Below are 14,967 nucleotides of genomic sequence, written 5' to 3'. Positions count from 1 at the left end.
GGGAGGGACCTTTCCTCTGAAAGCTTGCCATCTGGATGCACTATCCCAGTGGCTGGCTTCCATCCTAAAATGGTTGCTAAGATACAACACAATGGACAGGTACTTTTAAAGTTCTCAGTAACTTCAGAAATGTTAATCAATGCATTGAAGTTTTTGTTGCTGTTGTTGTTAACATATTAAACTCCTGCATTAAAGTAGTACTTGGATAGCAGAAAATGGAAAGCAAAAAGGTTTTTAAAAAGGACAAGAATGGGAGGCCGGCGCTGCGGCTCACTTGGCTAATCCTCTGCCTGTGGTGCCAGCATCCCATATGGGCGCTGGGTTCTAGTTCCGGTTGCTCCTCTTCCAGTGAGCTCTCTGCTGTGGCCCGAGAAGGCAGTGGAGGATGGCCTAAGTGCTTGGGCCCCTGCACCTGCATGGGAGACCAGGAGGAAGCACCTGGCTCCTGGCTTTGGATTGGCGCAGCGTGGCGGCCATTTGGGGGGTGAACCAACGGAAGGAAGACCTTTCTCTCTGTCTCTCTCTCACTGTCTAACTCCGCTTGTAAAAAAAAAAAAAAAAAAAAGGACAAGAATGGGAAACAGGTAGTAGGGGACGAGGGAGTCACTAGACAAGAAACTCTTTTGGGCTGGGTGTGGTAGACAGGCATCAAAAACTGCCTCAGGAGCCACTGAGTGCATTCCTGTCCTAGGCACCCCTGATGTTCATACCAACTGGTAAAATCCAACAGGGAGATTTGCTCCAGCAAGCAGCAATAAAAAGTAAAGCTGCCATCTATACAGGCAGGAAATTACCCACGAAGGTGACTTGCACTTCTGTGTGAGGCTTGCTACACTATCACGTTCCTAAGCTGACAAGTCAGAAACACCTGTTAGAAAAATCAGATTCCTGGGATCCACTTCAGACCCAATGAGTACAAATCTCTGGCCTCCTATGTTTGCTTTTTGTCTTTAAGATCTTTAGGCTGATGAATAGCGCTTTCCCCCCCCCTCCTAAAATGTCTCAGGAATAGGATAACATTTCTTTTAAGGAAAAACAAGTTTTGTAAAAGGCACCAAAGGCCAGAACACTTATGACGCTGATGATATTTCACCTCAGTTATTTGTTTCTTTCTCATCACCTAGTGTTTCTCCTTGAATCAGCTGTTTACCTTTGCGTTTCTTATCTTTGCAGTTGCAAGTACAAACTGGATTGGGATGAGCAACCTCTAGCTCTTGAGTCAACAAACGTTGAGTTCTTAGAGCATCGCATAGCGTCTGAAAGAGAAGATGCAAGGCACGCCACACAAGAACCGAGAGGGAGCTGAGCTGCAGGGGCTGACAGTGGAAGAAGGAAGGCTGAAGGGAACGGGGGATAATACAGCAACGAGACGATTAGGGACGAGATGGTTGCACTGGTTCACTGACCATCCCTGCACAACAGAAATACAACCATGAATGATCCGCAGTCCCTGTCCCCAAAAAGTGTGGGTCTGAGTTGGGTTCACACTTTCACCCGGACTAACCATCACACTAGGACAGGATTCCTTTTCCCAGAGCTGGGTGAGAAGAGTGCCTGGGCTCACGAAGCCGTCAGTGCGCGGTGAGATCGGCGAGGACCAGGGTGGGGCCAAGGAAGGCACCTATCTTCTGCAACTCCTCTAAGGGCCAGCTCGGACCCTGGACCTCCCAGCAAGAACGAACAGCCTCCTTTGCACCCGCCTTTTCCTACCCTGTCCCACAGCCCCCACGTAGCATCTTGGGGCAGACCGGCGGCGGTGACGCGGGGCAGGCGTGGCCATCTCGGAAACGCCCACTAGCCGCGCCCCGCCGTCGCGACCGCCTTACCGCGAGAATACGCAGCCCCGCGGCTGCGCACGCGCAGACCTCTCACGCCGGCGCCTCCGGCCCCGCCCCTGGCTCACGGGCTCTCAGGATGTTTGGGCGTTACCATGGAGCCTGGGGCGGCCTGCCAACGCGGCTGGTCGCCCCGGCAACCAAAGTGGACCAAACCTGACCTAGCTGGCGGCGAGGATACCGGCTGCGATGGTGTCCAACCCCGTGCATGGCCTGCCCTTTCTACCAGGCACGTCCTTTAAGGACTCCACGGTGAGGACTTAGGTGCCCAACACCCACCTGTCCCCACGTCCCCGTCCCTAGCGGGTTCCCCTCGTACTACACCTTCATTCCCCTCTACCCTTCAAACCGACCCTCTGCCCCCACCTCGTTCTTGCTTCCCCTCCCAAGTTCTGTCTTCCTCATTAACCTCGCCTCATCTTCCCTCTTCCGTCCCATGTCCTCGGCGCCGTCCCTCTCTGTGGTTTTCCCACGCCATCGTGGCAGTCTGTTGGCGCTTCTTGGCCCTCTTCCTCCGAGCCCCTTTTTCACTTGCTTTGCTGGTCCGGCCCCCTGTCTCTGCTCTCTGGATCAGTTTCCCCCTTCCAACTCCCGAGCTCTGGCCCGGCTCACTCTCCCACGCCGGGCCCTGTCTGCCCACCTTGTCCCCCGGCCTCTCTCTTCCGACACCGTCACTCCTGCCCCCCTATCCTACCCCCTCTGCCCAGGCCCGTCATTCTCCTCCGCCCTCCTCCTCCCTCTTCTGAATCCTGAACCCTATAGTCTCTCCCACGCCAGCTCCATGTCCTGCTTAATGGGCGCGTGGATCGTTTCCACTCATCCCTTCTTTCTGCCGGACTCTTCTAATATGCGCCTTTCTCTCCAGCCTGTCTTTTCTAGTCCCACCTTCTTCCTGTTCTTGTTTGCTCTCCCCCATGCAGTTTTTTTTTTTTTTAAACTTGCCCACCTTCCCCCTAAACCATCCTTCCCTACTTTCTAGGGGATACTCCATTCCATCCGCTTCTCCTCGACCACAGTTGATTGGTTGTTCCTTTCTCTTACCTAGCCTGATTCATTTCACTCCCGCGTATTTGTGAGATTCCTCTTTTGATTTTGTTTTGCTCTTTCCTCCAATAGCAGCAGCAGCTTAGCATTTGCTTTAATTCTAACATAGTTGGTGAAATATATTTTCTGGAAAATCAGTATTCAGTAATTTTATAGGCAAAGCAACAATAATTTATATATTTTAATGATTTAAGCACTGAAATTCATGTTCATATTTAAACACTTAATTCCATGTTCATAAAATTAAGATAAAATATTTGCTCTGTTTTCTTTGGAAGAATGAATTTAAATTGAAGTTGAAATTTTAGTGAGAGAATTTGGGTTCTGATAGATTTCCAGTTTCAGTGGACTTTTTGGTTGTATGTGATTTAGACGATGTTGTATGCAGTTTCCTGCCCCATGCAGGATAAGCTTAAGCAGTTGGTGATGGGGAGTATGGGTTATCCACAAGGCAGGGTTGAGTTGCTTTGGGGCTTAAAGATGTGTGGATAGAAGTACCATGCCCTAAAGGCAGACAGATATATTTCTATACTTTAAATAAGATAAACTGTGCATTGGACATGTTTCATATGTTTTATTAAATAATGTTCACTTATTCATTTGAGAGGGCGAGAGAGAGAGAGAGAAAGAAGGTTGTCATCTACTGGTTCACCTCACAAATAACTGTGACAGCCAGGGCTGGGCTGAGGCCCAAACTGGGAGCCAGGAATAAAACCAGGTCTCCTACATGTGTAGCAAGAACCCAATCACCTGGACCATCAACACTGGGTCTGGATTAGCAGTGAGCTGGAGTCAGGTGCCTGAGCCGGGTGTCAAGCATAAGTACTCCAGTGTACTATGTGGGTGTCTTAACCACTAGACCAAATGCCTGCCGGTTTCACATTTTAAACACATTGACCAAGTGTCAAACAATTTGCTTTATTTGAGATTTGAACACCATGACCACTATCACTTCAACAGTAAAGACTAGATATGTGTAACTCTAAGGGTACTCAGAAGGTGAAACTGATAAGTAAGAGGGATAGTGGCCTTGCTTCAGGTACCTTTGAGTCATAATTGATGATAGAGACGTCTGTCTAAAGCCAGAAAAGCTAACTGAAGTCCTGTTGTCACTTCTGTCTTTAGAAGCAAAAGAAGGGCCGGTGCTGCGGCTCACTAGGCTAATCCTCCGCCTTATGGCGCTGGCACCCCGGGTTCTAGTCCCGGTCGGGGCGCCGGATTCTGTCCCGGATGCCCCTCTTCCAGGCCAGCTCTCTGCTGTGGCCTGGGAGTGCAGTGGAGGATGGCCCAAGTACTTGGGCCCTGCACCCCATGGGAGACCAAGAGAAGCACCTGGCTCCTGCCATCGGATCAGCGCACCAGCTGTGGCGGCCATTGGAGGGTGAATCAACAGCAAAGGAAGACCTTTCTCTCTGTCTCTCTCTCTCACTGTCCACTCTGCCTGTCAAAAAATAAATAAATAAATAAATAAATAAATAAATAAATAAAAATAGAAGCGAAAGAAGAGGAGCTTGAAGTTACCTAAGTTACCCAGGGAGGAAGTCAACTCAGCTTGGTATGCACTTGGAGCATAGCCTGTCAAATGACTTATGACACTGAATACATGACCCTTAAAAGAATGTCCATAGTCCATAACTCTTTTTGCAAAAGAATTTTATTCTATTTTACTTCAATGTTAGTGCATATCTTAAAAGTTGGTAGGCTGGGTTCTAAAGGAGATTAGGATATAGGCACCTAAGTCTGTTTTTTTCTTCATTAAAAATATATTTTATGATTAATAATAAAATATATACTTATATAAAATTTATTACAAGCAGCCCCATATTATAAAGAACAGAAAAAGGAAAATTTTCCTGAAATGTAAAAGTTGTACAACTATTATGAAAAACACTGTGAAAGTTTCTCAAGAATCTGAAAATGAGGGCTGGTGCTGTCTCACAGCGGGCAAAGTTGCTACCTGCAGTACCAGTGTCCCATATGGGCACCAGTTTGAGTACAGGCTGCTTTGCTTCCCATTCAGCTCCCTGGCAATGTGCCTAGGAAAGCAGCAAATGATGACCCAAGTCTTTGGGCCCCTGCCACCCACATGAGAGACCCAAATGTAGTTCTGGGCTGCTGGCTTTGGCTTGGCCCAGGTGTGGCTGTTGTGGCTATTCAGGGAGTGAACCAGTGGGTGGAAGATCTCTTTGTCTCTTCCTTTCTCTGTCATTGTACCTTTCAAATAAATAAATCCTTTTTTAATTTTAGAAAAAATCATAAATAACAGAGGACATATTCAGATCCAGTCTCTTTTCATACAATTGTACATGCTTATAATTTTGATCTGTCAATACTTTGAAATTTCTTTATTTGAAAGGCAGAGAGAGAGACAATCAGAGAGAGATCTATCTACTGGTTTACTTCTCAAATGCCTGTAACCACCAGGGCAGGGCCAGGCTGAAGCCAGGAACCAGAAACTCAATCCAGGTCTCCCACATAGGTAATAGGGATTCAAGTAGCTGAGCTGTCATCTGCTGCCTCCCAGGGTGCGCATTAGCAGGAAGCTGCATTGGAAGTGGAGCCAGGACTTGAATCCAGAGGTTCTGATGGAGGATGTGAGAGCATTCCAAGTGGTGTCTTAACCACTGTGCCAAATATCTTCCAACTATAATTTATCTGTTGCCTTTTGGGTTTGTTAAATCATAAACTGGTGGTTAAAATTCTGGTAAGGGAACCAGCACTGTGGCCCGGCTAGTTAAGCTGCTGCCTGCAGTGCCTAGGTGCCAGTTTGAGTCCTGGCTGCTCTGTTTCTGATCCAGCTCCCTGCTAATGCACCTGAGAAAGCAGCAGAAGATGGCCCAAGTCCTGGAGCCCCTGCACCATGTGAGAGATCCAGAAGCTCCAGACTCCTGGCTTCTACCTGGCACAGCCCTAGCTGTTGTGCCATTTAGGGAGTGAAGCAGCAGATGGAAATGTGCACTCGCGCTCTCTCTCTCTCTTTCACTCTACCTTTCAATTGAATAATTTTAAAAAAGGAAAAGATGCTGGTATAGACTCATGTATCCCATATCAGAGCGAATGGATTTGATACCCAGTTCTGCTGCTGACTCTACTTTCCTGCTAATGCAGACTCTGAGAGGCAGCAGTGATGATGGAAATAATTGGATTCCTGCCACCTACATTTGAGATATAGATTAAATTTCCAGTTCCTTGTTTCAGACCACTCCCATTCCACTGCTCCCTCAGCTATGCTATTTGTAGGTAATTGTGGAGTGAATCAGCTGATGGGAATTTGCTCTCTGTATTGTCTCTCTTTGTTTCTCTGCCTCTCAAAAATAAATAAACATTTTCACCAGATTACTACCTAAAAAAACTGTATTCCCTTTTTTTTTTTTTAAGATTTATTTATTTTGAAAGTCAGAGTTACACAGACAGAGAAGGAGAGGCAGAGAGAGAGAGAGCCATGCTGCAACGGCCAGAGCCATGCTGATCTGAAGCCAGGAGCCAGGAGCTTCCTCCGGGTCTCCCACACAACTACAGGGGCCTAAGAACTTGGACCATCTTCCACTGCTTTTCCAGGCCATAGCAGAGAGCAGGATCGGAAGTGGAGCAGCTGGGACTCTAGCACCCATATGGGATGCTGGCACTGCAGACAATAGCTCCACCTGCTATACTACAATGCCAGCCCCCCAAAATCAGTATTTTCATGGCTGCATAATAGTGCATTGATTGAGCTTTCTGTCATTTACTCACATCTTCATGGGGGTTTTTCTTTGAGATTGTTTCTAACATTTTACTATAATAATGTGATGAGTAGCTTCAGGCATATAGTTCTTTCCCAAAATTTGGGTTATATCCTTAAATGATCAAGGATGGAATTACTGAGTCACACTTTAAATATATACTTACTATTCGGTTGCTTTCTACAAAGTTGCATGAGCGTATGGTGTCCTGTAACAAGAAGGCTTTTCACTGCAGGTAAAAATAAAAGTCACAGAAAGGTTTTCTAGGTTCCACAGTTCGTGAGCACCAGATAAGAAGAAAAACAAGCGTTAGTGGGGTGAGTTACTGTTTTGTTTCTTATGTGAGTTTGTACTTAAACTGGATGTTATGGAACTTGGCTCTATGTTTTATTTTAAGCTCTGATGGTTACTTCCCTCCTTCCTGTTTTAAGCATTTTATTTTGAAATAAAGAACCTTTTATTGTAGGTAAACTTTTTGATATGTCCTGTGATGTTTATAAAAAATGTTTAAGGTGTGATATTCTAGAAAGTTAGCTGTTTCTACCTAACAGATATTTGTATAATGTTACTAATGACACTCTTCTTTTCTTCTTCAGAAAACAGCCTTCCATAGAAGCCAGACTCTGGGCTACAGGAATGGCTATGCAATTGTTCGTCGTCCAACAGTTGGGATAGGTGGCGACCGGCTCCAAGTCAATCAGCTGTCCCAGGCTGAGCTGGATGAGTTGGCCAATAAGGCACCAATTCTAACTTATGGTGAACCTAAGCAGGCCCCACCTGCAGATTTTATTCCTGCGCATGTGGCCTTCGACAAAAAGGTATCATCTTGGATTCTAGAGAATCTTTGATTTCTAGTGCCTGAGAGCCAACTGCTTGCAGTTGACAGTAAACCACAGGATACCCAGAGTGCTCTGAAGAGAAAATTGTTTAAATGTCTCAACCCTTAGTCATAGACAGCTGAACTCTGGCTTTGAAAGAGGCTTTCTTTAGCCATCAGGAAGCTGATTATTCAAACTAATTCCCTGTAGACTCCACTGGAATATTTTCCAAATATAGTTAAAAGTTGGGTGAATTCTGAGTTTTTGAGATTGTGTTGCTGTATGTGTACCTGCTCTGTATTTTTCATTTTTTAAAAGTACTGTATTCTGTATTGATGAAAAATCCTTAATTTCTTTTTTTTTTTACTTTTATTTAATGAATATAAATTTCCAAAGTACGACTTATGGATTACAATGGCTTCCCCCCCATACCGTCCCTCCCACCCACAACCCTCCCCTTTCCCACTCCCTCTCCCCTTCCATTCACATCTAGATTCATTTTCGATTATCTTGATATACAGAAGATCAGCTTAGTATACATTAAGTAAGGGAAAAATCCTTAATTTCTATAAAATATGAAATGATTCCATCTATTGTCAGTTTTCTCTAGGCCAACTCTAAGTTTTTCTCTTTTCAGAGAATATTTTATGTTTGATGTTACATAACTAGAGAGTGGTGTAACATTTTTGTTTGTTTCTCACTTATCCTTGTGCTTTTCAGTGTGGGCTGTCTCATTTCCATCAGTTGACATTTCTCCATCATCCTTGTTTTTCCTTATCAATGAGACTTTCTTTTCAGTGAAGTGAAGTCATCCTAGCCTGGCCATGCAGCAGAATCACTGATGAAACACTTAAGAACTCAGCTGTCAGCCTAGCCCTCATTGGTTGTGGTTTTCAGATGATTTTATGTCTAACTGAATCTCAGAACTACTGGCATTTTTATAAGTTAGCATTATTAGTTTCCTTCAACCCTGTTCTTTTACAGTCTTAATTTTCATTTTGTTATTTCTGTTAAAAATCTATACTATTGTCATCCTTCCAGTTGAATTTTATTGATTACGTATTGTAAGCTAGATACTGAGGAGGAGCTATGTCATTTATGTTAGTAGTCACTTAGTTTAGGTAGTTTTTAGTCAGCCAGGATCCCTACTATATCCTCTTTCTCTCTGTTAACTCATTTACAGGAACATGCTCACATATCTACTCATAGACTAATCAAAACATCCACAAAACAGTATAAATGGTATAATCAAGTATATCTTTTTCTTTTTTTTTCTCTTGTTCATTTATAGCTCTAAAAGACACTAAAAATTAGGGTAGAAGAGAAAGGGGCAAAAATACAAGTGATAGGTAGACCATGTATTCAATAACTTACCAAGATATAAATCCTGGTATATTCAATTTTTACTGAAAGTGATCAAATTACTGATATCTCAAGAAAATATTAATACAATTCGGAGAGGGATAAAATTGTGCCTGAGTAGGAAATAGGCTCCTGTGTTTTCTTTTTCTATGTTATTTTATATTGATTATCATTACTTAATTTATATTTAATATTGTTCATAATTAATTTCTTTAAAGACAGTATACATGAAGAATATTATTTACATTTCAATCAAGTTTACTTGGAACTCCACAATTTCTAGATAAATAATCCATGGCCTAAATAATGAGGTAGAGAGTAGTTTAATGCATGGTTTTAAAACTAAGTTTGTTGGTTTTTTTGTTTCTTTGCCATTTTGTCTAATTAAATCAAAATACAATTTTTTAAAGGAATACCTGGAGGTTTACTTAATAGCTAACATATATGTCCACATTGTGGATATTCTTAGGAACTTTTTCTTAAAGTCAGAAAAAAACTTCATTTCTTCTTAGGTGATTAAAATAGAAAACATCTGCTGTGAGTGCCCTCTTCTTTTCTCCTTGATCCCATATAATTTTCTCTATAATTACTATTTTCTACTCTCTGTTCCTGATGTTATTCTTTTATCTTTTTCATCCTTTTACTTTCTGTTTCAAATACTAGTGACCACTTTTCTAGCTGGGTTAATATTTTGTCTTTACCCTCTTTCTACCTTTTACCTTCTTTAAGCAAGAGAAATTTATTCCTTACTTGACTGTCAGTTTACTTACAATCTGATTTTTCCCTACCTTCAAGTCCTAAGTGACATTTTTTTCTTGGTAGCCAAATCTAGATAGAGAGGTTTGCTTCACCAATATTCTCTTTGACCTGTTTGCAAAATCTTACACTTTTGACTCTTTCTTCTTTTCTTAATTTAAAGGTTCGTTTATTTATTCGAAGGAATGGCAGAGAGAGAGAGAGAGGGAGAGAGAGAGAGAGAGAGAGAGAGAAATCTTTCATTTACTGGTCATTCCTCAAATGGCCACAATGGCTGAGGCCAGGAACCAGGAACTCCATCAGGGTCTCCTTTGTGAGTGGCAGGGCCATCTCCCTCTGCTTTCCCAGGTGTATTAGCAGGGACTTAGGTCAGAAATAGAGCAGCTCGGGCACTGCTCTGTGGGGCACTACTGTATGGGATGCCAGCATTACAAGTGGCAGTTACTTATTTTTCTCTACAAAATCTGAACATTTTAAAATGAATATAAAGCAAGAACTGACTTGTACATAATTTAGTCCTTTCTTTAGGATTAATTTATTTGAAACCCAAGGGGAAAGAGAATGAGAGAGAAATCTTTATGCATTGGTTTACTCCCCTAAATGGCCACAGTAGCAGGGGCTAGGCTGGGCTAACACCAGAAACCAGGAACTCTACCCACGTTTCCTCCTGGGTGGCAGGAAGTCAAGTACTTGAGCTGCCTTCTATTACTTCTCAGGTACATTAGAAGGGAGCTGGATTGTGAACTGAGTAGCCAGGACTTGAACCAGCACTCTAATATCGCATGTGGATATCCCAAATGATGTCTTAAACTTCTGTGCCATGATAACCACCCCTTTTAGTCTTTGTTTTAAAAGGAAGTTTTGTATTTTACAGTGTGGGGAGCAACCCGGACTAGACTAAGTTACTGGAATTAAGACTTATTCTATGCATCTGCTCTCCCACAATATGGCGCTGGGAGAGGAGAAAACAGCTTCTACACAGCTGCCTCCAGTTCAACCAATAAACTGTAGGACCTACTCCTGATTGGAGGAGAGCAGCCTACTCGGCGTGTGGGTAGCAGAGTTGGGATTGGTGGAAGAGGACTATAAAGGAGGAGAGAGACAACATGCACCAGGAACATCTAAGGGGAACATCTATCTGAAGGAACACCTGTGCAGCCCCTGAGAGAGCCGGCCGGCGGTGTGCCGCTCCCCCGCGGAAGTGGGGAATGTGGCAGGGGGAACCGCCCTTCCACGGAGGTGGAAGGGACGGTAGCCAACCCGGGAAGAACCAGCAGCAAACCCGGGGAGGGCCGAGCAGACGAAAGAACAGCGCAGGGTCCTGTGTCGTTCCTCCACGAAAACGGGGAGCGACATACAGAATGACCATATGGTCACAATTTACTTATGTCAATACAAAAAGATTTGGATTCATTTGTATTGATCATATGGCATAGTATACAAAATTTTCTTTTTAAATTAACTATCATTTGGATTAAAAATATATATAAAAATCTTGGTTATTTGAGCCTTTCAAATAAATATATCCTCTCCACCTCTCATTCTACAGAGAAGATCCTATTGCCATGGGCATTTTCATCCTCTCAAATCTCAGAAAACAGTTCAGGAATATGTCTGTAGCCCTGGACTGAATCTTTGGGCCTCTGTCTACACTCACTCCTTCGATGAGGTCTCAGATTCCTTGTTTGAGATACCTTCTTTATGATAGTGAGCTGTCCTCTGAGCACATGCATATGTAATTGCGTATTTGACACATCCGCTTGAATGTATAATAGAAAGCCCAAAATAAACATATCTAAAATTGCATTCCTAATTTTTTGTCCTTATCTCCCAAATTGGCTCCTTTGTAGTCTCCCCATATTAGTTTAATCTTCTAATTTCTTGGGCCCATGATGTTTGAGTCAAACTTGACTGTTCTCTAATACTTTTTTATTTTCTTTTTTTTTCAATTTTTATGCATTTTCAATAATTTTGTTTAAGGAATACAACTTCATGCATTAATGTATACAAATTTGGGAACATGGTGATTCTTCCCCTCTTCCTTCCTCTGTACCACTCATATTCCCACCTTTTTCTTCTTCTTCCCTCTTCCTTTCCCATTCTTATTTTTTACCAAGATCAATTTTCAGTTAATTTTATACACATAAGATTAACCCTACACTAAGTAGAGATAGTTCTGTGAATAATATGAAAAAAAGAGAAGAAGAACAAACAAGAAAAACATTGCTCATTGACAGTCAAGGCAAAGGCTGCTCAAAATCATTTCATCTCAAAGTGTCAGTTTAGCTCCTATAGATTACATTTTAAGTACTCTATTAGTTCAGAAATCAGAAGGACCATATGGTTTTTGTCTTTTTGTGACTGGCTTATTTCAATAAATATAATGGTTTCCAGTTATATCCATTTTATTGCAAATGACAGGATTTCATTTTTTTTTACCACAATGTAGTATTCCATAGTGTATATATACCATAATTTCTTTATCCACTCTTCAGTTGATGGACATCTAGGTTGCTTCCATTCTTAGCTATGGTAAATTGAGCTGAAATTAACATGGGGTACAGATCACTCTTTCAAATGCTGATGTCATTTCCTTTGGTTAAATTCCCAGGGGTGAGATGGCTGGGTCATACAATAGCTCTATATCCAGATATCTGAGATATCTCCATACTGTCTTCCACAGTAGCTGTACCAGTTTACATTCCCAAAAACAGTGGATTAGGGTACCCTTCTCCCCACATCCTCGCCAGCATTTGTTGTTTGTTGATTTCTGTATTAAAGCCATTCTAACAGAGGGGAGGTAAAACTTCATTTTGGTTTTGATTTGCATTTCCCTGATGGCTAGTGATCCTGAGCACATTTTTGTGTCTATTAGCCATTTGAATTTCCTCTCTTGAGAAATGTCTGTTCAGGTTCTTTGCCCATTTGTTGACGAGATTGTTTGTTTTATAGTTGTTGAATTCCTTGAGCTCTTTATAGATTCTAAAAGTTAGTCCTTTATCAGTTACATAGTTTGCAAATATTTTTTCCCAAATTCTTGGTTGCCTCTTCACTTTGCTGAGTGTTTCTTTTGCAGTGCAGAAGCTTCTCAGTTTGATGTAATCCCACTTATGAATTTTGGCTTTGATTGCCTGTGCCTCTGGGATCTTTTCCAACAAGTATTTCCCTTGTAGGGTTTCCCCCAATGTTCCCTAGTAATTTGATTGTATCACATAATAGATTTATATGTCTTTGATCTGTTTTGAGTGGATTTTTGTATAAGGTGTAAAGAAGAGGTCTTGTTTCAAACTTCTGCATGCAGAGATCCAGTTTGCCCAGAACCATTTGTTGAGGAGACTGTCTTGGCTCCAGGGGTTGATTTTTGCTCCTTTGTCAAAGATAAGTTAGTTTTACATGCTTGGATTAATTTCTGGAGTTTTTAATTCTGCTCCATTGGTCTACACATTTGTTTTTGTGCCAGTACCAGGCTGTTTTTATTGTAACTGCCCTGTAATATGTCTTGAGGTCTGGTAGGTATTGTGATGCCTCCAGGGCTGTTTTTATTGTTTAAGATTGCTTTACCTATTTGGGGTCTCTTGTGTTTCCATATGAACCTTAGCATCATTTTTTATAGATCTAAAAAAAGAATGTTATTGATATTTTGATTGGGACTGCATTGAATCTGTAAATTGCTTTCAGTAGTATGGACATTTTGATGATGTTGATTCTTCCAATCCATGAATATGGAAGACTTCTCCAAATTTTTGCCTTCTTCTATTTCATTCTTTAATGTTTTATGATTTTCATCATAGAGGCCTCTGGCATTCTTGGTTATATTTATTCCAAGGTATTTAAATTTTTTGTAACTAAATTTTTTGTGAATTGGATTGATCTGAGAAGGTCTTTCTCAGCTATGGCTTTGTCTGTTTATACAAAGGTTATTCATTTCTGTGTGTGAGGTTTTTTTTTAATATCCTGCCACTTTACTGAAGTCTTTTATGAATTCCAATAGTCTGTTCATGGAGTCTTTGTGTTCCTATATATAGAATCATGTCATCAGCAAATATGAATAGTTTGACTTCCTTCTTCCCTATTTGTATCCCTTTGGTTTCTTTTTCTTGCCTGATGGCTCTGGGTAAAACTTCCAGGACTATATTGAATAAAAATGATGAGAGTGGGTATCCTTGTCTGGTTCTGGATCTTAATGGGAATACCTCCAATTTTTCCCCATTCAGTAGGATACTGGCTGTGGGTTTGTTATAAATTACTTTGATTGTGTTGAGGAATGTTCCTTTAATACCCAATTTACTTAAGTTTTTCATCAGGAAAGGATGTTGTGTTTCATCAAATGCTTTCTCTGTAGTGAGATAATCATATGGTTTTTGGTCTTCAGTTTGTTAATGTGGCATATCACAGTCATTGATTTTCAGATGTTGAACCATCCCTTCATACCTGGTCAAATCCACTTGGTCCAGATGAGAAAGATCATCCTGATGTGTTGTTTGATTCAATTGACTATTATTTTGTTGAGGATTTTTGCATCTATGTTCATCCAGAAAGTTGGTCTGGAGTTCTCTTCCTCTGTTGCATCTTTATCTGGCTAAGGAATCAAGGTGGTATAGGCTTCATAGAAGGAGTCTTAGAGTATTCCCTCCCTTTCAATTGTTTTTAATAGCTTGAGAAGAATTGGAATTAGTTCTTTAAATGTCTGATAGAATTTAGCAGTGAAACTATCAGGACCAGGGCTTTTCTTTGCTGGAAGGGTCTTCATTACTGATTCAGTCTCCATTTTGGTTATTTGTCTGTTTGGGTTTCCTATGTCTTCATGACTCAGATTAGGTAGGTTGTATGTGTTCAGGAATCTATCAGTTTCTTCTAGGTTTCTCAGTTTGTTGGCATACAGCTCTTTGTAGTAATTGCTGATGATTATTTTTATTTCTGTGATATCTGTTGTTATATTTCCCTTTTCACCTCTGATTTTATTGATTTGTATCTTATCCCTCTTTTTTATCTATTTATTTTTGATTAGTTGGGCCAGTGGTGTGTCAATTTTGTTTATTTAAAAAAAAAGCAGCACTTCATTTCATTAATATTCTATATTTTTTTTCAATTTTATTTATTTCTTCCTTAATTTTAATTATTTCTTTCCTCCTACTAATTTGTGGTTTGTTTTATTTTTTTCCCTAGGCCTTTGAGATGTGTTGACAGCTCTTTTATTTGCTAACTTTCCAGTATCTTGATGTAGGCACAAATTACTATAAACTTTCCTCTTAATACTGCTTTTGCTGTATCTCATAAGTCTTGATATGTTGTATTGTCATCTTCATTAGTTTCCAAATTTTTTTTTATTTCTCTTTTGATTTCTTCTATGGCCCACTGTTCATTTAGGAGCATGTTGTTCAGTCTCCATGTGTCTACATATGTTCTTGAGACTCTTGAGTTGTTGGTTTC

At 41.3% G+C, this 14,967-nt stretch overlaps 1 protein-coding gene across 3 annotated transcripts in view; it reads left to right on the top strand.

Moving 5' to 3' along the window:
* Nucleotides 1-1,851: 1,851 nt before the first annotated feature.
* EFHC1 (EF-hand domain containing 1) overlaps nt 1,852-14,967 on the top strand; it is a 90,494-nt gene continuing 77,378 nt past the window's right edge. Inside the window, exons 1-2 of one of the 3 annotated variants that reach the window (XM_051855624.3) lie at nt 1,852-2,087; nt 7,198-7,419. In XM_051855624.3, the coding sequence (XP_051711584.2) occupies nt 2,025-2,087; nt 7,198-7,419 (285 nt within the window). In that variant the 5' untranslated portion in view covers nt 1,852-2,024. Of the gene's footprint in view, nt 2,088-7,197; nt 7,420-14,967 lie in introns of those variants that run through there. The other 2 variants (XM_089333169.1, XM_089333168.1) reach the window with 2 other exon arrangements.

The sequence above is a fragment of the Oryctolagus cuniculus genome, chromosome 5, assembly GCF_051225735.1.
Source record: "Oryctolagus cuniculus isolate XC-2025 breed Fujian yellow rabbit chromosome 5, ASM5122573v1, whole genome shotgun sequence".
NCBI lineage: Eukaryota > Metazoa > Chordata > Mammalia > Lagomorpha > Leporidae > Oryctolagus > Oryctolagus cuniculus.
This window is presented reverse-complemented; position numbering and strand designations above follow the sequence as displayed.